This window comes from Zalophus californianus, chromosome 2 (assembly GCF_009762305.2).
Source record: "Zalophus californianus isolate mZalCal1 chromosome 2, mZalCal1.pri.v2, whole genome shotgun sequence".
Lineage (NCBI taxonomy): Eukaryota > Metazoa > Chordata > Mammalia > Carnivora > Otariidae > Zalophus > Zalophus californianus.
The window spans coordinates 163,771,360-163,798,308 of record NC_045596.1 but is presented as its reverse complement, the minus strand read 5'-3'; the positions used below and the strand labels follow the sequence as shown (position 1 = coordinate 163,798,308).

The 26,949-nt window shown below is 37.3% G+C and overlaps 1 protein-coding gene and 1 long non-coding RNA gene across 9 annotated transcripts in view; one reads left to right on the top strand and one right to left on the bottom strand.

Annotated features, from left to right (window-relative positions):
• Positions 1 to 26,949, top strand: part of HOOK3 (hook microtubule tethering protein 3) — a 104,410-nt gene that overhangs the window by 18,317 nt on the left and 59,144 nt on the right. For all 8 annotated transcript variants that reach the window (XM_027598037.2, XM_027598034.2, XM_027598030.2 and 5 more), the window contains 5 exons: positions 7,557 to 7,629; positions 11,083 to 11,133; positions 12,911 to 13,043; positions 17,158 to 17,225; positions 25,905 to 25,967. In XM_027598037.2, coding sequence (XP_027453838.2) covers positions 7,557 to 7,629; positions 11,083 to 11,133; positions 12,911 to 13,043; positions 17,158 to 17,225; positions 25,905 to 25,967 — 388 coding nt within the window. The remainder of the gene's footprint in view (positions 1 to 7,556; positions 7,630 to 11,082; positions 11,134 to 12,910; positions 13,044 to 17,157; positions 17,226 to 25,904; positions 25,968 to 26,949) is intronic.
• LOC113924343 lies at positions 12,898 to 17,159 on the bottom strand. Its single transcript, XR_003520639.1, has 3 exons — positions 17,037 to 17,159; positions 14,563 to 14,662; positions 12,898 to 13,026 (listed from the first exon to the last, which is right to left on the bottom strand). It is a non-coding gene; the product is annotated as an uncharacterized LOC113924343 (long non-coding RNA).

Below are 26,949 nucleotides of genomic sequence, written 5' to 3'. Positions count from 1 at the left end.
TTATAATAAGAATTGTTATTTTTCCTGCTACAACATTGGCCGCCATCATCTCTTGCCTTTATCATGTTAATAATTTCCTGATGAGGGTGCACCTGGGTGGCTCAGCCATTAAGTGTCTGCCTTTGCCTTCTTCTAAGGTCATGATCCCCTGATCCTGGGATGGAGCCGCACGTCTGGGCTCCTTGCTCAGCGGGAAGCCTGCTTCTCTCTCTCACACTCCCCTTGCTTGTGTTCCCTCTCTCTCTCTGTCAAATAAATACATAAAATTTATTTAAAAAATAATTTCCTGATGAGGGTGTTTCTGTACTTGCCTGCCCACAGTCTAATGTGAACCCAGCAGCCAGAGTGATTTTTTTAGTAAGATTTTCTGCTTAGAACTCTACATTGTTACTCCATTTCACTCAGGGTAAAAGCGAAAGTACTCAAAATAGTATATCCTAAGTGATCTGGACTACTTGTTACCATTCTGGTACGTTGTTTGTTGAATGAATGAATATGGACTTATTTTGACTTTGAAATTAAAAGAAAGCAGCTTTTATCATCTTTTATCTTTTGTCTCTAAGAATAGTTCATCACCACTCTCTCATTTTCCATCAACCATTTCCCCGATACCAGCTGGATGTCCTACAGTTCGGTTCTGACACTAACTTCTGAGTTAGTGCAGACTCCACAAGTTAAGGCCTCAGTCCCACAAAACTGCCCCAACTTCAGATGCCAGGTGGATGTGCAATCCTCAGCTCAGCCACACTTCTTCCTGGCCAACTACAAATTCAGGAGTTCCTATGAACTCCTCCACCCTCAGCCCTTTTAGTAATTTTCAAGAATGACAACAAAACTCAGGAAAGCTTTATACTTAAAATTATAGTTTTATTATGAAGAATATAATCCAAGAATAGTCAAAGGAAAGGGATGCATAGTGCAAGGTATGGGGCTGCGGGCCGCGCAGAGCTCACAGCTTCCATGCTCTCCAGGCACACTACCCTCCCAGCACATCAGTGTGTTCACCCACTTAGAAACTCCCTGAACCCTGTTGTTTAGGATTTTTATTTGGGGTTTCATTCCATAGCTGTGATTGAAATGATGAACTCAACCTCCAGCCCCTTTCTGGAGGTCGAATAGGGGCTGAAAGTTCCAGTCCTCTAGTCGTGTGGTTTGTTCCTTTGGAACCAGCCTCCATCCTAAAGCTATCTAGATTGATTCACAATGAATCACCTCATTAGCATAAACTCAGTTATGGTCAGAAAGCACTCATTATAAATTACAAAGGACAGTCCTGTCACTTAGGAAATGCTAGGGGTTTTAGCTCAGTGCCAGGAACCAGGGACGAAGACCAAATACGTTTTTTATTGTACCACAACCACATATTGATTGAAAGACTGAGAGCAGAAGTAGTAAGTTATGCCTTTAAGTGCCATTAATCTTAGCTTTTAGAGTTTAAGAAAGGGGGAAAAAGAAAATAGATGAGACCAACAGAGAATGAAGGTTAAGCTGTGGACCTTGGTGGAAATCTTCTTAAATGGATACTTTCTTTTTTTAGTACCCTGAGTTGCTGATTCTTAGCTTAACGCCTATCCCTTATGTGCCTTTATGGCTTAATTTGACATAATAGGGGCTAAGCTTAATTTGCTATATTTTTGTTGTCATTATGGATGTGAAAATTATTATAGCTAACTCTTGAATACACATTTAATGGCAGGGGACCAAAATGATTGTTTGGGGTCGTTAAAAGACAATTAGAAAACAGACCTAAGAAATCAACATATCTAAATAGTACTAAGGTTTGCTAATAAAAATGCCATATTAAGAGACGGAATCAAAATATAGTGTTGATTTTGGACCCATCTTAGTTTGGCTGAGTTGAATAAGAATATTATATTCTTAATTATTAAATGCAGTACAGATGAAACTTAATGTGTTTATTTTTGTGAAGGTAATTAAGTGTAGGCAGATAATATATTTCTGGAATTATGTTATGGATTAAAGTTAATGGGCTTTTTTTTTTTTTTTTTTTTAACTTGGACCAGTTCATGAGTTGTAGTCAAATAGATGTGTTACTGGAAAAATCTAAGGAAATGGTTTTGTATGTTTCATGGGTTCTTTTTGTTTGTTTTTCTTAGCAAGAGTCAGGACATAGTAAGAAGCTAAAGATAGCTTCTTACTCATGAAGAACACGCCAGTAAGATTATCAGTTGTTATTTACATGTCTCTGCAGAACTATGATCTATTAAGATTTTGGAGAAAATTGCCTTTATATTGTTTGGTTATAGCCTGAGAGCATTAATTAGGGGATACTTAGAAAATACTGCTGAAATTGTGAACTACTTATAGAAACAGCTATGGTTAGATGCCTACATATTGAATCAAAGTTTATTACTGGGAAAAGTCACACTGGATGTAAGAATACCATAAGACTACTGTTCTTGCTGTGTTCTGCCCAAGAAGTAGATTGGAAGTTTATGGATAGAGTAAAAGTACTGTCACTTTCTAAATGTATTTCAGTCTGCAGATATTTATTGAGAACCTGCTATGTGTCAGACATGAGGTATTGGGAATGAGTGAATGAGAACAGATACCTGCCCTTAATGAACATAGAGTGTCATGAACCATGTTCGTCCCTCTCTTCTTGTGACCTAGTTTATTCAGCATGAAGGAGATAATGAGCCACAGGACCTTAGTGTTGTTGGCTCAAACCAGTTTTGTGTTGGACTTTACTGATCTGTTTTAACAAAAATGATTCTACTGCCAACTCTGCCACTTAATTATCTGATTGAACTTGGGAAAATTACTTGATTTCAAAGTCTGATACTCCTTAATGGTAACAAGGATAATAATACTTCCCTTGCAATGTCATTGTGAATGTAAAGTACCTGATTCAGTGCCTAGTGTGTTATTATTGGTGCTTAGCAGCAGTTTTTGTTGTCTTCCTTCCCTAGCTCAGACATGATTCTGAGATTTTGATTTGGTGATCTTTTAAGGAATAAGCAAACTGTATCATAGTGTTTGATTTGCAATATTCAGATATTTCTGAATTCTTATAAGTATTGCTCTAAATTGTAAATTAAGTATCTTAGGAGTTCTTGGAGTATATAATTTCTTAGACATTTTAAAAATAATTTGAAAGTAAACTCTGCCCCCAACATATCAAGAGTTACATGTTCTACTGACTGAACCCGCCAGGCACACTTTCTTTTTTTTTTTTTTTTAAGATTTTATTTATTTGATAGAGACAGCGATAGAAAGAGCACAAGCAGGGGGAGTGGGAGAGGGAGAAGCAGGCTTCCCGCAGAGCAGGGAGCCTGATGCAGGGCTTGATCCCAGGACCAAGGACCAAGGACCATGACCTGAGCCAAAGGCAGACCTTTAGCGACTGAGCCACCCAGGCTCACCTTCTTAGACATTTTAAAGCATTTTTTTTTTAATAAGTTTATGAGCTTGCTGGTGAAGTTTAAGTATCTTTTAGTTGTGTGACTCTGAATTGCCACTCAGCTAGTAAGTTCAGTGCCTTTGGCTTTGAGTAATAATCATCAGCCACATAGCACCAAACTCAGATTGCCGGCCTTCTGTGTCTTTTTTGGTTGGAAAGACTTAACACTTGATTGGCAATGATTATGCTTTTTAGATTATTCAAGTGTCAAAAAATATTGACTATTTTCTGATTTCTGAATTATTTTTATAATGGTTCTTTAGTATTTTAGTAGAATTCACTCAATTGTTGCTTTTCTTTGCATTATCTTTTTACAAGAGGTTTTAAGGAAAAAGGACACTTTCTGGGGTGATCTGCCCATTTTATAACAGTCACTTTCTATGAAAATTCACCCTTATCCTGCCAGGTGTGGTCATTCTTCCCCCTAAAGTTGTGTGTGACCTACTTGCAAGCCCTCTATCCTTTTGGTCACATATAAATTGGGTTAGGGATGAAAAACAGACTCTAGCTGGATTATTTAGAATGATCTGGGAATTTAGAATTGGGACTGAATGATGGCTCGTCTCTAAACTATTTGTTTGAAGTAAAATGTTGACGACTTGGAACATGTCTGCAGCTATCTTCAGCCTTGTATATGGAGAAACAGAAAAAGGTCAGTCTGCAGAGAGAATAATATAGATGGGCAGAAACAAAGACGAAAGTCAGAAGGAGAGTACTGTCCGGGTTCTTAACAGCTTTTCGGGTCTTTATTCTAGTACTTTGTGAGGCCCAGTTACCCTTCAATACCATAACCTACCTCAGTGATCTTCCAATAAGTTTCCCTTTTTTTTGTACAAGGGCACTCAAATTAAGGGGTGCCTGGGTGGCTCACTTGTTAAGCGTCTGCCTTTGGGTCAGGTCATGGTCCCAGGGTCCTGGGATCGAGCCCTGCATTGGGCTCCCTGCTCCTCGGGAAGCCTGCTTCTCCTTCTCCCACTCCCCTTGCTTGTGTTCCCTCTCTCTCTCTGTGTCTCTCTCTGTCAAATAAATAAAGAAAATATTTAAAAAAAAAAAGTTGCTCAAATTAGTTTCTTTTACTTAATTTTATTATTCTTTTGAACTTCTAAAAAAGCTAGATTAAGCTTGAAAATAAAATGAGTGTGAATATCCACATGCAGAAGAATGAATTTAGACCCCTCCCTTACACCATACACAAATGAATCATAGACCTAAGTATAAGAACTAAAATTGTAAAACTCTTGGAAGGTGAAAGGACAACTCACGAATGTGACAAATTATTTACGTGTTTTGTCTGAGAAGGGGCTTTTTTCTTGAATACTAAGCGGGGGAAACCCAACCCCCAAAGCAACTCTTAGAACTCAATAATAAAAGGACAACCCAATTTTTAAACAGGAAAAGACTGAATAGACTTTTCTCCAAAGAGAATATACAAATGGCCAATACTCAGCATGATTAGTCATCAAGGAAATATAAACCAAAACCATAGTGACATACCACTTCACATCCACTAGGATGACTGTACGTAAAAGGACAGAAAATAACAAGTGCATGGAGAAATTGGAACCAACATACATTGCTGGTGGGAATGTAAAGTGGTGTAACTACTTTGGAAAACAGTTTGGCCTTGCTTCAAATGTTAAACACACAGTTACTATGGGACCCACCAGTTCCACTCCTGGGCATATACCCACAAGAAACATGTCCACACTGAACTGGTGCACAAATGTTCAAAGCATCATTATTCATAATAGCTAAAAAGTAGAAACAACCCAAATACACATCAACTGATGCATGGATAACCAAAATTTATTATACCCATAAATGGAATGTTGTTGAGTCATAAAAAGAAATGAGGTGGTAATACATACTACAACATGAATGAATCCTAAAACCATCCTAAATGAAAGAAACCAGACACAGGGCGCCTGGGTGGCTCAGTTGGTTAAGCGACTGCCTTCGGCTCAGGTCATGATCCTGGAGTCCCGGGATCGAGTCCCACATCCCTGCTCAGCAGGGAGTCTGCTCCCTCCGACCCTCTTCCCTCTCGTGCTCTCTATCTCTCATTCTCTCTCTCAAATAAATAAAAAATCTTTAAAAAAAAAAAAAAAAAGAAACCAGACACAAAAGACCACAAAGCGTATGATTTCATTTATATGAAATGTCCAGAATAGGCAAACCCATGGAGACAGAAAGGCAATGAGTAATTCCCAGGGGCTGGAGAGAGAAAGGGAAATGGGCAGTGATGGGTAATAGACAAAGGGTTTCTTTTGGGGAAGATGGAAATGTCCTAACACTAGATTTAGATCATGGTTATGGTCATACAACTCTGTGAATGTACTAAAATCCATTGCATTGTATACTTTAAATGGATGAGTCGTATGGTGTATGAATTATATCTCAATAAAGCTATTTTTAGAAGCTATATGATACAGGCTCCAAAAATAATTATGAAATAATAAAAAATTTTTTAAATAAAGATTTCTAGAGGTGACTTAGTTGTAACTTTTTTCATAAATTTCATACCTAAATACATTTTTCTTTTTTAACAATAACATTAAAAGTTATAAGCATGTTACTTCATTTAAAGATATGAACAAAATTTAGTGCTAATTTTATCAGTTTGACTAAGTTTAAGTTGAAATGTAGATTTTTTTTTTCCTAACGTTTCTCTCATTGGCATTATGTTTTTGGGATGAATGAAGATAGTTGTGGCGTTCTGGAAAGATCTCTGGACTTAGCACTTGCTAAAGCAGGACAAACGTGTTCAATCTGTGGTCTTGAATAATTTTTTTTAAAAGATTTTATTTATTTGACAGAGAGACACAGTGAGAGAGGGAACACAAGCAGGGCGAGTGGGAGAGGGAGAAGCAGACTCCCCGCTGAGCAGGTAGCCCAATGTGGGGCTCGATCCCAGGACCCTGGGACCATGACCTGAGCCGAAGGCAGACGCTTAATGACTGAGCCAGCCAGGAGCCCCTTGAATAAATAATTTAATGTCTTAGAGCATTGGTTTCAAAAAATTTTAAATGAGGATCATGCTGGGCTAAAAAAAGTTTTTTTTCTTTCTATTTATAGTAGTTTGGGGAGGTTTTCCTAAGAAAAATAAGTATAGGTATATTCATAGGTGTTTCAATTTGTCCACACCAGTGTTAACTTAGATTTTAAACATTTTGTAAGCAGTGTCCAACTTGTCTAATGCTTGGTATTACGTGTGAGAAAATAGGTTCTCAGTCTATAGTATTTACTTATTTATTTATTTTCACTCTATATTATTTAAATAAATTGAAATTTTGGGTCACCTGGGTGGCTCAGTCACTTAAGCATCTGCCTCTTGGTTTTGGCTCAGGTCATGATCTCACGATTGTGAAATCAAGTCCCCTGTTGGAGTCTGCTTAAGACTCTCCTTCTGCTCTACCTCCACCCACTGCGCATTTGCACTCTCTCTTTCTAAAATAAATCTTTAAAAAAAAAATTGAAAAAATTTTAAAGATTTTATTTATTTATTTGATAGCACAAGCAGGGGCGAGCATGAGAGGGAGAAACGGGCTCCCCATGGAGCTCCAGACTTGGGGCTCCATCCCAGGACCCTGGGATCACAACTTGAGCTGAAGGCAGGCATTTAACTGACTGAGCCATCAGCATCCCAGAAATTGAAATTTTAATAGCATTGTTGGTGACTTTCAAAGTATTAAGTGACAGAGATTATTGAAATATTAAGTGAAAAATGTATTTTTTCAAAATGTACAAAAATACAATTGATACATTTGTCTCTTTAAAATTGTCTCATCAATTTTGACTGGTTTTAGATATTACTGTATCTAAAAATTATGTTAATTCCAGGATAGCTTATTCATCTATAATTTGTTTTTAAAAATATATCAACTGTATGTCATTTTTCATCTTTTGGTTTTTGATAATATATATATGTTTTATGATATGCTGATAACAGGTTGATTTTAGAGAAATCTGTAATTGCATCCAGTCTCCAGACTGAGTTATTTAGTGGCGAATATGTGATAAATATATGTTTATGTTGCAGTTAAGTGATGTTATGGGATAGGTTTCAGTTTTCTTTTTTTTTTTTAGGCTTGATAGCTGCATGATTAATATGCTAGCTTTTTCTTACTTGCAGAGATCCTGCATATTTTGATGAAAATTGGCTAAACAGAATCAAAACCGAAGTAGGAGATAATTGGAGGCTAAAGGTATTTTTTTTTTATTTCCCTATCTGTTAAATAGTCTTTTAGTTGTGTGTATATAATATTTGTTGAACTTTCATCTGATGTGTTCAGTGAGCTTTAGAAACCTAGATGGCCTGTAGTGAAATAATCCAGAATTAAAGACTGGAGGTAACCTGAAGTTGCTCACACAGATACATATATAGTGTAAGTCAGTGAAACACAGTGACCTCAGGCGTGGACTCTAGAGCCAAAGTGCCTGTGTTCGTATCACAGTTCTATCATCCACTGTCTGGGAGAGTCTTCTGATCATTCTGTACCTCGATTCCCCATTTGTAAAATGAGGATTGTAATAGGATCTACCTCACAGAAATAAATGAGTTAGTATATATAATGTCCTTAGGATAGCATACATATGTAGTGTTAGTTGCTAGTCTTGCTTTTAATAATGAGAAAATATTGGTCATTGTTAACTGAGCCCAGAACACTAAGAATGAAGTATTTTCATTTCTTTTCCTGGTAGCCTTAAGTTCCAGTATTTCTCAAGCTTCTTTGAGAAAGCCAGAACCCACAATAAGAAATAGTGTTTACATTGCAGCCTCCTATCCAGCTAAACGTATGTGCATACATAGTTGAAGTTTTTCCCCTTCTTCTGGGCACTGATGTTTTGGTTTTAAAAAGTATTAGTTGCAACCCACTAAATTATTTTAACTTTATGTTTTGAAATAATTCTAGATTCACAGGGGGTTCCAAAAAAATGTACAGAGTTCTGTGTACCTTTCACCCAGTTTCCCCAGTGGTTACATCTTGCATAACTATAATACAATATCAAAACTAAGGAACCGACATTGGTACCAGCCAGTTCACTCAGTTTTCACCAGTTTTACATATGCCCTTTTGTGTTGTTATATGTAGCTCTAGTGATAATGTAGTTTCCTATAATGCTCACCACAATGAAGACACAGAGTTGTTCCATCTCTGCAAGACTCCACGATGCTGCCTTTATGACCACATCCACACCACACACTCCTCACCCTATTCCTTGGAAACCACTAATTTGTTCTCCATCTCTATAATTTTATTACACTAAATTGATTTTTATGACCCAGTTATGATTATAACTGCCAGTTTGGAAAGCTCTAGAACCATTTCTCTTTGATACAGAGGGGTAGAGACTCAGAAATGCAAATGAGTAAGCATGTGTAGTTCCTGGACTTGAGGTATGTTAAGCTTGGTTTGTCTTTATATTTCTTCCATAAAACACATATTTGATGAAAAAGTCATTGATTGCTTAAATATTGGGTATGCCAAAATTCCTTTTGTTTAATTCCTTTTATTTACTAATAGAGTGAATAGACATTGGTTTAAGCTACTATTTTAATTTCTAAATAATCTTTCAAGACGAGACAATTAATTGATTTATACATATATAATACATTATATATGTATATACTGTGTGTGTGTATGTATATATATATATTTTTTTTTTTTTTTTTTTAATAGAGAAAGAGCGAGGGAGGGAGGGGCAGAAGGAAAGAAAGAATCCTATGCAGGCTCCACACCCAGTGCAGAGCCCAATGTGGGATTTGATCTCACAACCCTGAGTTCATGACCTGAGCTGAAATCAAGAGTCATTCACTCAACTGACTAAGCCACACAAGCATGCCTAAATGATTACTTTTTAATGTTTTAACATGTGTAAAGCAATTCTGGATATTTAAAATAATGCTACTAATCAATTTGTGTTTGCTTGCTGTCTTGACCAAAGAGAAAGTTATATACCCCACCTTCCATGCACACAACACACATGTAAAATGCACACTGTCTTCAGTGTCATGAGTGTGGCAGAGACAGTAATATAGAGAAGGGGGAGAACTTTATCATATTCTTAATATTCAGAACTGGAAATGTCGGTTCTGATTTGCATTCCTGTTCTCCATATTTTATCCTGTTATATTTCTTCAATTTTAAGATACCGTTGATAGATAGTCCTTTTCAATAGGAAGTAAACTACCATTTAAAATGAACACTCTAGAATAAAAGAAATAAAGTGTATCATATATTTTCCATGTCTCCAAATTTTTCTGGAAGTATAAACATGTTAGTTTTCTTTATGAGATGTTTTCTTTAAGTTTTCGGGGCACCTGGGTGGCTCATTCGGTTGAGCATCTGACTGTTGGTTTCAGCTCAGGTCATGATCTCAGGGTCATGAGACTGAGCCCCACATCGGGCTCTGTGCTCAGTGGGGAGTCTGCTTCTCTCCTTTTCCCCTGCCTCCACCCCCCATACCCCAATGCTTATGCTGTTTTTCTCTCTCAAAATATATATGTATGTGTATATATATCTTAAAATAGTTATCAGTTTATATTTTCCCTTAAAAATAATATGTCTGATTGCACTGGATCACACTGCTATGACTAAGCCACTTTTACTTGATAGTCACAGCTTCTGCTGTCTTCTGTCCTAGGACATCTTCAGCTACTAACATTGAGTAGGAACAGCTAGGTAGATGGTCAACAGAATCATATTGTGTACATATTTTAACTTAACACAAATTTAACTGTATGAATTGAGTCAAAAAAGAAAAAGGAAAAAAATAATAGCCTAAATAGTATAGGTGATTCTACCTGTCATTTCACTCAGATAACATATAGGCCAGTGAACTCTTGCTTTGGAATGGCTGAGTGAGAGGAAACATGTTGGTCCCTGACCTTGCTTCTTGGATGCTTTTTTTTAAGTAGGCTGCATGCCCAGCGTGGAGCCCAAGGTGGGGCCCGAACCCACAACTCAGAACGAGACCTGAGCTAAGATCAAGAGTTGGACGCCCAACCAACCGAGGCACCCAGGCGCCCCAGGATGCTTCTTATACCCCAAGTATCTTGCAATGCTGACTGTTAACTAGCATTTCAAGATATAATAGTAATTTTTTAACCTTATGCTCCTAAATATTTACTTTGGTGCTCAACTAAAGAAACAACAGTCTTTCCTGACAGTGGAGAGAATTTGGAGACATTATACTTAGGTTACTTTAAGAGTAACCCAGTTTTTGTCAGTGTAATCAAAACATGAAAATTTAACATGATTGGAAACAATTTTTTTGTAAATCTCTTGAGATCACATAAATTAAGCAATGGCTTAGTCCTTTTGGTGATTATGGTAATTCGCATGTACTGTTGAATTTTATTTTTTATATTTATTTTTGGTTCAGAAATTTTTTTTTAAGATTTTATTTCAGAGGGAGTGAGCAAGCACAAGGGGGGTGGGCAGAGGGAGAGAGAGAGGAAGATAAGCAGGCTCCCCGCTGAGCCGGGAGCCCAGTGATGCTGGGCTCGATCCTAGGACCCTGAGATCATGACCCTGAGCCAAAGGCAGATGCTTAACTGACTGAGCCACCCAGGCGTCCCCAGAAATTTTTTATGTTGGATTATATTTTGATATGTGCTTGCCTTTTACCCAGTTGTTTTATATCTCTCTAAACAGATAAGCAATTTAAAGAAAATTTTAAAGGGAATCCTGGATTATAATCATGAGGTAAGGACTTTTTCTCACTCTGCTTAGAAGTATTACTATAGGATAATTTAATTTTATGATATTTTACAGTAGTTTCAAGTAAAGGAAAATTTACCTCAAAATTAATAATCGTTTATCTTCCATCGTATAGTTTTTAGGATGTTGGTTCAAACAACTATTAGGTAGTTACTAGATAAATGCTCTTTTTCACTATAATATGGATGGTTTGTAGATGATTATTAATTTATGTTATACTTTCTTTTCTGTCGTCTATTAACTCTCTTTTTATCCCCTTGTGAAGGTGGTTTAGAATCCAGGTTATTATTATAGTCCACTCCCTTGCTTACTTTAGTTTTATTCCTTGGCAAACCCCCATCTCTAGATTAACTCATTTTATCCTCTCAGGCTGCATCAGAACAGTCAAGTAATAGCTTGGGGGGAAAAAATTAGGCAGTGGAACTAGTTTTACTTTAAATTTCATGATCACAGATATCAAATGGACACAACATAGCCTGGAAGCCTATATTCTTTTCTTTCTTTTTTTTTTTTTCTTTTTAAAGATTTTATTTATTTATTTGACAGAGAGACAGTGAGAGCAGGAACACAAGCAAGGGGAGTGGGAGAGGGAGAAGCAGGCTCCTCTCCGAGCAGGGAGCCCAATGCGGGGCTCGATCCCAGGACCCTGGGATCATGACCTGAGCCGAAGGCAGACGCTTAACGACTAAGCCACCCAGGCGCCCACCTATATAATTTTCTTACTGTTTTTCCCCACAAGTTTACCTGCATTTATACCTGCATCTATGCTTACATCATTTATCTTCACAACTCAGTAAGTGATCGTGCTGTCCACCCTATTACTCAAGCCCAAAACCTATAAATAATCTTATAGTCCTTCCTTCTTTCGATATCATCGTAAGACCTACTAGTTATATCTCCAAAATACAGCTTTTTCTGTCTCTATTGCTACTTTATACCAAGCCATCATTAGCTCTTGTTTAGATTTCTAGAGTATTCTGACTGGGAACCCTGATTTTACCCTTGCCCCTCTACAGTCTATTCTTATTCTTCACTCTAAAGCCAGGATTTTTTTAAAAAATATAAGTCTGATTGTGCACTTTTCTCAGTCTTTAATGGTTTCCTATTGTATTGAGAATCAGATTCATACCTATTACCATAAGCCACCAGACACTGCATGACCTCCTTACCCTGTTCCCCTGTGAGGCGAACATGATAACATTACCCTGTTCACCTGTAACACGCGAGCCATATTCATCCTGCTGCTTTGCTTTTAGGATTTTCTTTTTTCAGTGTATGGTTATTAGACAGGGACCTGCCCATTTGTCTGCATAGATTTCATTTCATTTGGGGCCAATTTCCCCATAAAGGAATCCTCCATTCTCCTTCCTGATACAGGTGTTTGGCTATCAGCATTTTGGAGTCAAATGGAGTGAACATGTTTGGGGGGAATCTTACTGTTGGGGCATGAACCTATATTTAACCTCCCTTCTTTCTGGTGCCCCCTTGTTCAGAACCTCTCTGGCTCTACTTTCAACTTCAGAGAATTTGTCTTTCTAGGGGTGGTGAAGGGATCACAGTATTAAGTTTGGGGGTCTAAGTTGTGGTGATAGAGGTTGTTATAATTTAGGTATGGGAGGTAAAAATAGAAATTGGGAGTGAACCTGACATAACAGCTCGGTCCTTAGCAATGAATTTCTGGTGCTGACAAACTAATCTGTATCAAATATTTTATTTGGACATAAAATGTAAATGCAATTCTAATCCTTTTGTCGCCATTCAGATTTTAGGACAGCAAATTAATGACTTTACCCTTCCTGATGTGAATCTTATTGGAGAACATTCTGATGCAGCAGAGCTTGGAAGGATGCTTCAACTCATCTTAGGCTGTGCTGTGAACTGTGAACAGAAGCAAGGTAATTTATGTGATGTTAGTGTATGCATTTAAAATAAGGAAAGTAATATTATATATATTATACATAAATCACCAGTACAAACAATAACATCCTCATAAGGCCACCCTCAAACAAGGCCATTTTCTTTTTTTTTTCCCTAAGTAGGCTCCACACCCAACATGGGACTCAAACTCGTGACTCTGAGAGCTCAAGAGTTGTGTGCTCTACCAAATGAGTCCCCCAGGTGCCCCAAACAATGCCATTTTCTACAATTTTTCTGGTACTTTGTTTGCAAGCGTAAGAGCTTTGCAATTTAGAAAAATTTGATTGTGATAATATTCTTTCCCTTTAAGCAAAACTACATAATTCTGAGTGGATTATTTTTAACTGCACTGAATGTGATGAAATTTACTCTTAATTGGAAAAGGTCCAGCTAAGTTAATATCAGTAATAATGAGAAGGTTAAACTGGATCATTTCGGCTCTGGGAACTTAGAATTGGCTACTTTAGATTGCAGGTATGAAGGATTTATTTCACAAAATTTACTGAACTCATGCATTATGCTGGGGTTAGGAGCACCATGCCAGACAGAACAGACGTGGCACCTGCCCTTGTGGAACTGTTACGTGAGTGGAGGGGAGGGCAGGAAGCAATGCCACACACAACTGTGTGAGCTGAGAGGGATGAGTGCTGTGAAGGTAAAGTGTAATGGGCCAGGGAAGTTATGTAAGCAAAGATGTGGAGGAGGATGGATTAAGAGTAACCTGAATAGTAGGACTGAATGTCAGGAAGACTTAGGCTACCTTTGAGAGATTTAAAAAAAACCACACGTATAATTGGAGAATAGTGAGGAAGGGATGAAGGGCGATGAAACAGAAGAAAGGTAGACAGGGACTATTCTAAACAATGATGACACGGTATTTTACTATTTTACTAGATGACCTTCATAGAAGATGGATTTTTTTTTTTTAAGCCCAAAGGTTTTTTTCTTACTCCTTCTGCCTCATCCCCAGTGACGCAAAGTAGATTTTTATTTGACTTGTCTATACAAGTGTTGTATAGTGTTCTTGTGACAAGTTTGATAATGGTCAACATTGTTTTCTTGAAGCTATGACTAGTGTTTGGTCTGTGCTCTGAGAGTTTTTTCTAACAATGTATTTATTTCTCTTTGTCCCTATTCCTTTTAGATTTAGCATGCATGCTCTTATAGTAAGTTTTAGTTTATTTAGTTCAACTCAAGAATTAAAATAGAGAATTTTCTACATTTGTGAGTTTTGTATATTACTAAAATATCTAAACATTTTTTGTCAGAGATTAGAAGATTGGTATAAATAAGATTGAAGACAGATTAAATCTCTAGATGCTTTAATTTTAAAAGGTGTATGAAAATTTATTTAATATAGTTCACTGAATTCAGATAATGACCTCTTACGTGTTTATTCTGTTAAGAGATTCATCAACTCTTGGAAGCATATAGCTGTTAAGAGCTGGCTAATTGGATTTACCACAGGGTAGAAATAGGAGAACACAAAGATGTTACCTATATCCATAGTCCTATGGAAAAGCAGACAATCATAATGCATATCCAGCTTCTTACACAGACCAAGTTTCTCTTGTAACACCTAGATTCCGTTTCTCCCCTGAAATTGTATATAAATGATAAAAACTTTGAATGAGGTTTTAACATCATATTTATCCAGAGGGCATTCTCTGTTTTCAGAAACATAGTTGAGAACTAAGAATCAAAGTAAATGAATTTGAGTTCAGTACTACTTGTCACTGCACATTTATGATGTATAACATGAGGCTTACTAAATTGGATCTTCCATTTGCTACCTGACGGGCATTGGATTAGGCACTCAGCCTGTTTCCTCGTCTACAGAATGAGGATGCAAAACCTGGTGATCATGAGTAGTAAATGAAATTGTATATGTGTATTTGCTTTGGAATCCATAAAGCACTATACAAATAAAAAAGACTTTATGTTTAGATGAGTTATTCAATTATTAGAAGTAAGGAGCAATGGCTCAGAACATTGACCTAGCATACATTTATCTTGGCCATCTGACTTCTCAAAATGGGGGAAATAAATGGTGCTAAAATTGAAAAAGCAAAGATTAGTAGAGACACACTGATGATAATTACTGAGTGTCTCTTTTCTGCCCAGTACTCTACTAGGTACTAACAGAACAAAAAATACATTTTACACATTAGGAAAACTATTCTACGACTTGCCCAGGATTTCTGGTTTGTAAAAGGCTAGGCAAGGACAACAACCCATGTCTCCATGTTTAAACATCATACTCTTTATACTAATCTGTAAATTCTGGCCCTAAAAGCTAAGTTTTCAAGATAATCTCGCTGACCTAGCACACCTCATTCTCCAGCACTTCCTCATAGATCTGCACTCAATAGTCATATATACTTGTATTTTGGACACTAAAGATTTGTAGGGTTTTTGTTTTGTTTTGCTTTTCAAAGATTGTACATTAACATAGTTCTCATCATCATTTTATCATGTGGTATTTTACGGTGTTCGCGGGGAAGGGCCTTGACGTGGCAACACCGCTTCTTAACTAACGCTTCCCCTCTCACACCTAACTAACTTCCTAACCTCCCTGTTCCCACTGTTCTTTTCTTCACTTCCAGTAGGCTGTCATTAAATTTTCCTTCCCCTTTATCAGTGCCACTGCTTTTTCTTTCCCATGTTCACAGTCTTTTATTTCGAGGGCCATTTAGTCATTCTAGCTGTGCTGTTTTCTCCAGAGCCTTGGGATTCTGTGTTTGGTACCTCTGAGCAGAATATCTAAAAGCATTCCTTTGTATTCCAAGACTTAGAGGATGCTTCTTGTTAACAAAACAGAACAAAAAATTGAGCTCAGAATAAAGGACTTTTTTTTCCAAATAGTGGTTCTGATAAGAAATGCCTGTGATTTAAGTGTGTTGTGTATATTTGTATGTGTCACCACACATTTGATTGGATTCAAGTATCCTTAGAACAACACTTGCTTAAAAGTATGTTTTTGATTATTGAAAAGTTTTGGCATTAACAACCAAAAAGTCATAACTTAGTAGTGCTGCCAAAATACTTGGGTGTTTTGTTTTTGTTTTTGTTTTTAATGAGTTATCCATCACACAAAGCATTATACAGCTTGGCATTCCAAATACATGAGTCTCTTACCAAAAGATCACTTTAACAATTTCATAGTAAGATGCCATCATGTAATACTTGGAAATGCTGAGACAAATTTCTGGTGTATGTGTGGAGACGTTTTTTTGGATGTATGGGGAGAGAGGCAGGTTGAGGCTAAAATTCCCTAATTATTTTACTCTTTTAAATGTTTCTTATTAAAACATATTTACCGTATTTGTTAGAACCCAGCTGGCCTGTTGTTTTATTTAATGTCACTTTTCCGTTCATTGTTGGATTTGCAAATAAGGAAAACTACTTCTAGGGCTTTTTTAGAAGACAAGAAATTATCTTTTCCTACTGACAGCTAAGAGATCTTTCTCTTTTTTTGGTAGTGGTGAGGGTAAGTAAGATTGATGAAGTTGGTACTTTAGGTTATTAGTGATGTATTTTAAAGCCCAGGGTTATGCAATATTTGTTTAATTATGGTGTCACTTTCTATCTTAACTTCATCTTAATTCTTTGTCCTAAGCAGCTCTCAGGTTAAGATTTTTCTATTCTGTAGTAGAAAGTATTAAGGTAGGAATTGTACATGATGCAATGCTTTGATGTCAAACAAGAATAAAGCACAAACAACAGTTTTTTTTAACCTATAACAAAGTATAATGTGAAAGACAGATAATTTTTAAATTTTAGGAATAGTAATAAGGAGTTCTTTCTGTCCTGGCTTTAGGCTTTACCATTTCATTGTTTTACATTCCTAAGAGATTGTATTCCTCTGACCTTTAGCTGTAGCCTCAACTTTGTAAGTAACGGTGATGGTGGTGGTAGGGGGGTTTATCTTAAAGAAAGAGAAATACTGTGATTTTCGGCCTTTACTTTACCTGTGATGCATATGAAGAATTCCTGGAAAGAATGAAAACACCGAATTCATGAAGTGTGAGCCTTTACTCCTTGAGTATCTTTAACTTGAACAGTGACATTCCAGATTGTTCTTGTTTTCAGAGTACATCCAAGCCATTATGATGATGGAGGAATCTGTTCAACATGTTGTCATGACAGCCATTCAGGAGGTATGTTGGAGCTTTATGCTTACTGTTTGTGAGAAATTAAAGGGGCAAACTGGAACTTAAATAGTAGATGTAGAAATTTTAAAAAGAGATTCTCATTTTTTGAGAATTTTTTTCTTGCACTTATGTTAATAGCTTGCCTCGTTTTTGTTAAAAAAACATACATTTAAATTTCTCATTTGTATTTAAATCTTAAACATTTGTCTATAGGTATAGATATTCAGTAACTACTCCTAATTTTTAAAAATGCCCCAATGAACTAGAAATAGACTGATTCCTAAAGCCATTATAAATATATATCTTAAACCAGCAGTCTACCTCACACTTAATTATTGGTTTCTTGATTGGCAGAAAGTGGGTCTTCAACTCCAGCCACACCCAAAGCTATTTCTAGATGAATATATCGAAACTGTAGGGGAGGAAAAATTATCTTTCTTTTACCCATTCAAGTTCTCAGCTGAGACCTCTGTATCAAAGGACAGATTAACAAGAAAAAGGATACAAATGTATTTAATGTAAGTTTTACATAACATAGAGACCTTCTTAAGGAAATGAAGACCAAAGAAGTGTTTATTTTTTATTTAGTTTTTCAAAGAAGTGTTTAAACCTGAGTACTTTGGTGCTAGGTTTGATGAAGAGTGGAGAATCATGGAAAAATGTGATAGGGCAAATAAGGGTTTGAGTTAAGGGTAGTAACCTGGGGGAAACAGCAAGTCCTGTTGATTCAGAGTCCTTTCAGAATCCCTGTATCTTCGGAGATAAGGATTCTTCTTTCCTTTGAGTATAGGGAGGGCATCTTTTACATGAGGCTTTTCTGACCTGCTTGCTGTACCTGCTATTTCTCCAATTCCTTCAGCTTGAAGTATTCAATATGCCAAGGAGCCATACTTTGGGATAGCATGTCTTGAACTCCATCATATGTGAAACATAAAATTATAAAAGTAAAAATAAAATGTAGATTAATAACCAGTTGATCTCAGGATGTGAGAATGTTTTTAATCATAAAAGCAGTGGAACAAACAGGGGTACTAGAGAACAATATAGGACTTGAACGTGCAACTGACAGAAAAAAATAGACAACATGAAAAATGCTAAGTGCAAATTAAGTAAAGTGGTTTTTTTAAAAATCTGACCATCTGACTGTAAATCGAGGAGTTCCCCCTACCCCTTCAGGGTTCTGGATTCACAGAACTCAGGAATGATGACAGTATTACTATAGTGAAAGAATACAAACCAGAACCAACTCCCCCCACCCCAAAAATGAATACAGTGAGGTCTAGGAGGTCCCAGATGCAAAGTTTCTGTTGTTCCCTCTCCATGGAATTAAGACCTATCACACTCCCAGCACATTACTGTGTGGCAGTTCTAAAGTACTGCCATCAAGGGAGGCTCACCTGAGTTTTCATGTCCAGAGTTTTTATTGAGGTTTCATTATGTAGGTATGATTGATTGTATCAGTGACCATGGGGTTGAACGCAGTTTCCAGCTCTCCTCCCCTGCAGAAGTCAGGCTGGTTTTCAAGTGGCTCAAAGACCCAGGCTGATGATACATGGCTGGTTTTGCTGGCATGGCCAGCCCCCAATTTCAGTTATCCAGCTTTTTAGCTTAAATTACCTAGGGGCACACAAATAACAAAGATAATCTTATCAGTAAGGAAATTCCAGAGATTGAGAGGCTGCTTGCCAGTAACAGGACAAAGGCCAGCCAGATTCCTTACTACACAGAAACTTTCAAAAACAAAGCTTTAAAAAGACGATCAGTTTAGCAGTCAGCTCTGATGGTAGGAAGATAAACTGGTACATCTTTTTAAAAATATTATATTCTTTATATCATATGAGATACTAGGTCATGAGTGTTAAAATATCAAAATGATCTCTCAAGCAAGACAGAAGTTATTTTGCTCTTAAGTGGTCCTGGATTCTGCTCTGTAGTCATCAGGGACCCAGCTTTCTTCTTTCTTATTGTCTGCCATCCTTAATACATGTTTCCCACTTAGTGGTTCACCTGTGGCTTCTCAAGTTCCAGCTACCATGTTCTATCTCCAGCCGTCAGGAAGGACTGAAGGAAGACTTATCCACTTCCTCTAAATAAACTTTGAGCAATTCTCATTTGTGTTAGCCAGATATTACTCACATAGCCACATGGGGAAACCATGGGAAATGTGGTCTTTATTCCAGGTAGTCACAAAGCCAGCCAAAATATGAGGAGTCTGTTACTAAACAAAAATAGGAAAAAGAATAAGGGGCCACTAACAGTTCTGCCTTACTATAATTGATTCTGTAATTCTGTTTTTAGGAATTTATCCTAAGGAGATCTGAAATACAGAGATACATAATAGTAATAGTGATAGCAGACATTTATCTTGAACCTACTGTATGCTAGATAGTATTGGTACTTACTAAACACATTATGTCTATTAACTCATTTAAAATTCACTACCATTATAATTAATGCTACTAAAATGTAGACTTAAAATTGTTAAAATGGCAAATTGTATGTTCTATATATTTTACCAAAATTTTAAAAAATGAAAAATTAATTGTAATATTTTGAGGTATATGCTGTTATTGTCCCCATTTTATAAAAGGGGAAACTGAAGCATAGACAATGTGAGTAACCTCGAGTTCACACAAGAAGTAGTGGCAGTATTAGAACTCAGGTTTAAGCCGTCTGAGTTCAGAGCCCACACCCAGAACCATTATGCTATATTGCCTCAAGATTGTTTATTTCAGCATTATTTCTAGTACTGAAACATTAGAAATAATCTAACTGCCCAGCAATTGGGGCACAGATAAATAAATTACAGTAGAATAATATATTGGCATATTAGGTAACGTTAAAGTATATTTTTGAAAAATATATAACAATATGGGTAAGGCTTATTAGGGAAACAGAGCACATGAGCAATATAATCCCATTTCTGTTAAAAAGAGAAATTAAGATGAGTGAAAATGACAAAATGTTAACCATCTCCAAATGGTTGGATGTTCTGTGCTCTTTTCTGTATTTGTCAATTTTTCTATAATTACAGGTCTGTAATTATAATCCAGAATATTTTTAAAATTAAAACCTATGACCAAGTGATTTTTAATTCTGTGAATCTAGCCCAAGGAATTATTTAGAAAATCAGACCAAGATTGGGCACAACAGTGTTTATCAAACTATTTTATATAACTTTTTTAAAGTTTATTTAAGTTAATCTCTACTAGACCCAGTGTGGGGCTTGAATTCACAACCCCAAGATCAAGAATCACATGCTCGGGCGCCTGGGTGGCTCAGTTGGTTAAGCGACTGCCTTCGGCTCAGGTCATGATCCTGGAGTCCCGGGATCGAGTCCCGCATCGGGCTCCCTGCTCAGCGGGAAGTCTGCTTCTCCCTCTCACCGTCTTCCCTCTCGTGCGCTCTATCTCTCATTCTCTCTCTCTCAAATAAATAAAATCCTTAAAAAAAAAAATCACATGCTCTTCCGACTGAGCCAGCTAGGCACCTCCAAACTGTTATATATTAATAGAAATATGACAACAGTGTGCCTCCACTGGGAAGCAAGTGTTTAAATTAGGGTACCTCCATCTCATGGAATGTTTTACAGCTGATACTAACTTGTTTTTAAAAAATTATCTTATGGGGCTCCTGGCTGGCACTGTCAGTTGAGCATCTGACTCTTGGTTTTGTCTCAGGCTGTGATCTCAGTGTCCTGAGACACGACCTCAGACAAAACCAGTCTCCCCCCACCCCCTGTGGAGGCTCTGTGCTCAGTGTAGAGTCTGCTTAAGACTCCCTCTCCCTTTGCGCCCCCCCCATACACACACATTCTCAGTCTCTAAAATAAATCAATATTTTAAAAAAAGAATAAAGTATCTTATGACAAAGGGAAAACAGTTAAAATGTCAAGTGAGGAGCATCTGGGTGGCTCAGTTGGTTAAGCGTCTGCCTTGGGCTCAGGTCATGATCCCAGTGTCGTGGGATCGAGCCCCACATCAGGCTCCCTGCTTGGTGGGGAACCTGCTTCTCTCTATCAAATAAATAAATAAAATCTTAAAAAGGTTAAAATGTCAAGCAAACAAAGCAATATATTAAGTTGTACATACAGTTAGATTTTAAGAATAGATTATATGTCTTTTATGTGCATATTCCTTTTGTTCATTTAGAACATACCATCAAGCACCTAATATGCACCAGGAGCTGTAGTAGGCATTCAGGATATAATATGAAAAAGACAGACATGGTCTCCTGCCTCCACAAAGTCTAAATCTCATTGGAGAAATGGCTAACCAAGCAATTCACATACATTCAAAACATTCAAAATGAAGAGTACGATAATGGGAAAAATATTAGGGGTACCTCAAAAGAGTAGCTAAGTCATTTTGGGGACTTAAGGGAAGGCTTCTCAGAGAAGGTGGCATCTTGACTGAGCATGGAAGGATGAGATGAGGTAAGGAAAGGGCAAAAAATTGTTCTAAAGTCCAGGAGGCAAGAGAAAGACCTACATGGAATGTTGGATGTACTGAAAGAAGAATGCCTATAGTAAACACAGTAAGGTAGGAAGTGCTTAGAAATTAGACAAGAGACCTAAAGTCATTAGAATATTGAGCAGTTTCATTAGGGAGTTGGGATTTTGGAAATCAGTGGATAGATTTTAAGGAGAAAATACATTAAAGTCTATATTTAAGAAAATCCATATGAAGAGAAAAATGGTTTGGAGGAAAACTGGGCTAGAAAAAGGGAGAGCAGTTAAGAGAGTGGTAATTATCCAGCGAAGAATGATAGAAACCTGAACTAGGTTATGGCAGTCAGGGCGGAGACAGGTAGACAGATTTGAAAATTATAGGAGCTTGAATCAATAGGCTTGGTGACTGATTGGACCTAGCGGGAGAAGGGGGGTAGCTGGATAGAATAATGGAAGTGAGAAGGGCTTCTGTAAAATGGTAGCCTTTTTTTTTTTTTAAGGACATTCTATTTATATTTCTTTACTGACATTTACTGTAGTAAAATACACATAACAAAAATTTGCCATTAGTGACATTTAGTATGTTCATAATGTTGTGCAAACATTATCACTATTTTGTCCCAGCACTTTTTCCATCACCACAAAAGGTAACCCTGTACACCCACTACACAGGCTGTTCTCATTTCCTCCTCGCTCCAGCCCATGGCAACCAGTAATCTGCTTTCTGTCTGTATGAATTTCCCTATTCTGGATATTTCATAAAAATGGAATCATACGATATGTGGCCTTTTGTGTCTGTCTTTTTGTTCATTTAGCATAATATTTTCAAGGTTATTTTGTAGCATTTATCAATACTTGTTTCTTTTTATGGCTGAAAAATCCATGGTATGGATGTGCAACATTTTGTTTATTCATCAGTTGAGGGACATTTGGCTTGTCCTACTTTTGGCTATTGTGAATAGCCAAATATATGGGTTGTTTTGTTTTGTTTTGTTTTGTTTTTAAACAGCCGCTATTAATTCTTTTGGGCATATTGAAATTGAATTTCTCAGTCATATGGTAATTCTATGTTTAACTTTTTGAGGAGGCCCCAACTTGTTTTCAGCAGATCCTGCAGCACTTTACATTCCTACCAGCAGTGCACTAGGATTCTGTTTTTTCCACCTCTTTGCCAACCCTTCCCTTGTTAGTGTCCTTTTTTTTTTTTTTTAAAGATCCATTCATTTATTTTAGAGAACACAGGCAGGAGGGGAAGAGGGAAGAGAGTAGACTGTGCTGAATGTGGAGCCTGACGTGGGGCTCAGTCCCATGACCCTGACATCACAACCTGAGCTGAGGAACCAAGAGTCAGACACTCAACCAACTGCACCACGTAGGCACCTCTGCCCATCCTTTTTCTAATAGCCATCCTACTAAAAAAGCTGAGAAGAGATTGGGTCAGGGAGCACAAGTGGAGAGATTAGCCTTCAATGGGAAGAATAGCACTTTTGTTAAAACAAGATTGAAAAAGGAAAAGATGGGCATGAGCCTTGCCAATTTTATGGATTAAGACATGGGAAATTCTTATTTGCAGACAAGGTTTTCTGATGAAGAGGGCAGAGGTTTGAGAAGTAGGAAAGGTTTAGAATAATCTCTAAAAGGAATAAAGAGACTGCTGACTAGGGAGTGATCTCTAAAAGGAATAAAGAGACTGCTGACTAGGGAAACAACTGTACTTTTGGGGCAACTTTAAAGGCCCAATTGAAATTGGAAACTATATATTAATAGTGTCTTATGATTTAAATTTTGGTTTTTCACTCTCAGTACTTAGCAGTCTGGTGTATGGCCAGAAGAGATAGGTGGGTGGATTGATCTTAGACTGAGATTTTGCCAGGACGAAGGAATGGAGGATAAGAAAATTGAGATATTGACAAAGGTCATCAACATAAAAGACTGAAAAATCTAGGCTAGAAAGTAGAAGGTAGTTGGTTAAACAAATGATGAACCCTGGAAGCTAAAGCAGGGGAGGGAAATTCCCAAAAATAAGATGATGTTAGCAGAAGAAGGAGGAGTAAATGTGAGCAGGCAAAAACAATAATGTTTACTATAAAGTCTAAGGAGAGTAAAGAAGAAAGTGAATATCAGAATGATGGGTTCTCACTAGAAGGCCAGGAGAAAGGAGGGAGATAAAGGGCTTGGAAACCTCAAATTGAGGAGCACATAACTAAACGTAATTGAATTAGAGACGAGGGTTGAGAAAAGGTTATATTCAGAGTGTAGGACACCTAGGTTTTTATTCAGAGTTGTTACTGTGTTATGATGAGGACTTATCTGTAACAGTGGGAAAAGGAAAAAGACTGTGAGAAAATACTCCTAGTCCTTCTGCCACCTGCCTCTGATTAGATACTGTCTCTCTGAGCCGTCAGCGCCTTTATCACACTACAATATGCTTGTCTTTCTCACTTCACCTGTGTGTGCTACACCCGTGGATGGTACTTTCTTAAATATTTCAAAATTATAAAGGTGATTGTAGATGGTAGAATAATCATTTTTTTCTCTTTATATTTTTATGAATTGTATATTCGTTACAATGGGATTATTTTTTCAGTTGGAAGAAGTCTTAAAAAAAATCTTAAGATTAATATTGTCACAAAAAAAGCATAAACAGGGGCGCCTGGGTGGCTCAGTCATTAAGTGTCTACCTTCGGCTCGGGTCATGGTCCCAGGGTCCTGGGATCGAGCCCCACATCGGGCTCCCTGCCCAGTGGGAAGCCTGCTTCTCCCTCTCCCACTCTCCCTGCTTGTGTTCCCTCTTTCACTGTGTCTCTCTCTGTCAAATAAAAAATAATTTAAAAAAAAAGAAAGAAAGGCATAAACATTGAAGCCAGTATTTTTTTTACTCTTACTGAGATTTTTTTTTCCTAATTATGCTGAGGGACTTTGAAATCTTCTCATCCCATTAATATAGAGCAGTAATTCTCAAATTTCAGTATGTATCAGAGACCTGGAGGACTTTATTAAATATGTTGCTGAGCCCTAACCCCACAGTTTCTGAGTCAGTACATCTGGACTGGGACTCAGTAATTTGCATTTCTGGAGAGTTTCCAAGCAACACTGATGGTTTGAGAACTTCACTTTGAGAACCACTGACAAGGAGAAAAAAGTACAGCTGAACATAACATTTCAGTTCTTTTTTTTTTTTTTTAAGATTTTATTTATTTGACAGAAAGACACAGCGAGAGAGGGAACACAAGCAGGGAGAGTGGGAGAGGGAGAAGCAGGCTTCCCACCGAGCAGGGAGCCCGATGCGGGGCTCCATCCCAGGACCCTGGGACCGTGACCTGAGCCGAAGGCAGATGCTTAACGACTGAGCCACCCAGGTGCCCCATAACATTTCAGTTCTCTCAGAGTGGCCCTGAAGGCTGAAATTACAAGATCTCTCAACAGTGCATCCCCACATTTCTAATTGTATCCCTTTCTTTTGTCCTTCAGACAGAACATAAGAAACAATAGAAAATTGGGACCATTTGAGTCTGCCCCTGACATTTGTCACAATCAGAATTTTATTCCCTTCTCCCCCAAACCCTCACACGTTATGGATCCTCTCTCTGCAACACAAGGGTGAGAGAGGCTAAAACATGGGTGTGTGTGTGTGTGTGTGTTGTAAACATCAGCCAGTTCATTTTGGCTAATATTGATGTTGCCCATATTTATTCTTTAGATAGAGTTACTGAAGTGTTGCTGTTTTTTACTGAAAAGTCAGTTTTAAAACATTTAGCCACTTTTTTTTAAAGATTTTATTTCTTTATTTGACAGATAGGGAGAGCAGGAACACAAACAGGGGGAGTGGGAGAGGGAAAAGCAGGCTTCCTGCCGAGCAGGGAGCCAGATGCAGGGCTTGATCCCAGGACCCTGGGATCATGACCTGAGCCGAAGGTAGACGCTAAGACTGAGCCATCCAGGCACCCCAGCCACTTTTTAAACTTAAAAATTTGTCTTAATTCTTACAACTGGGCTTACGGTGAAAATGAGCACCAGAATTTAGACCTGTAATTTTAAATGAAGACATTATCCTGGGATGAAATTTCAGACTGAAAACTTTGACTGTATAGGACAATGTACCTTTTACATTTGTGTTTTCATTTTAATTTTTATAATTCTGTGGTGGCCAGGTGTTCATGTTGTTGTCTCAGTATATTTTATATGATGTCATTTTTGCCTCAGAGTTATAATCTTAATTTAAATCTTAATTTCAGTTGATGAGTAAGGAATCTCCTGTCTCTGCTGGAAACGATGCCTATGTTGACCTTGATCGCCAGGTATCTAATTTTGCATTGTTTTTATCCATTTAGAGATTGAAAAGAATAAACTTCAGATATTAATGAAAAGAATGTTTCAGTTGAATTTGCTTGTAGAATATATTGGTTTAATTATTTGTTTTTTACTTAAATTCAAGACTTAAGCTACTTTACTAGTGGATATTACACATTTGTAATTAAATTTATAATTTGTAGTTAAAATATTTCATGACCCACTTTAAAATAAATTAACTTTAAGTCATTGTAATTCGTGTTTTCTAGTCGTGATTTTTCTTTTTCCATTGGTGATATCTTAGTATATGCCACATTTAACACAACAGATGCATTCCTGGAAAGTGGCATGCATTTTAATCTTATGATTTACAAAATACCTTTTATTTCACATGCGTCTTCCTTTGCATATGTCTCCTCCACCCCTCATCTTTGTGAAGGATTGAACAGTCAGTAGATATTTAAATGTACTAAGGAACCTACTGTATTTTTAAAGGAACTCTGCAGTATATTCTTGTGTTTTTTGTTTTTTTAAGATTTTAATTATTTGACAGAAAGAGAGACAGCGAGAGGGAATACAAGCAGGGGGAGTGGGAGAGGGAGAAGCAGGCTTCCCACTGAGCAGGGAGCCCGATGCTCGATCCCAGGATCCTGGGATCATGACATGAGCCGAAGGTAGACGCTTAACGACTGAGCCACCCAGGCGCCCCTATTCTTGCGATTTTAACCAAAAAGTTATTTTGTAATTTTAATTACTGCTTTCTGATAAAATACTGTAACTTAAATTGTCAGTTTCTATATTCCATCTGTCCTGGGACATTGTTCAAAGGTTGAACAGTAATCTTTGTGTTATCCTCTCATATTTCTTCCCAGTGGTTTCTAAATGTTTTGTAGGAAAATCTTTGGACATGATACAATTTTAACCTGAGTTGTAATTTGCTTCCCTTACTTTGTGATATTAGATATTAAAGTTGTTGCCTTGTATGATTTT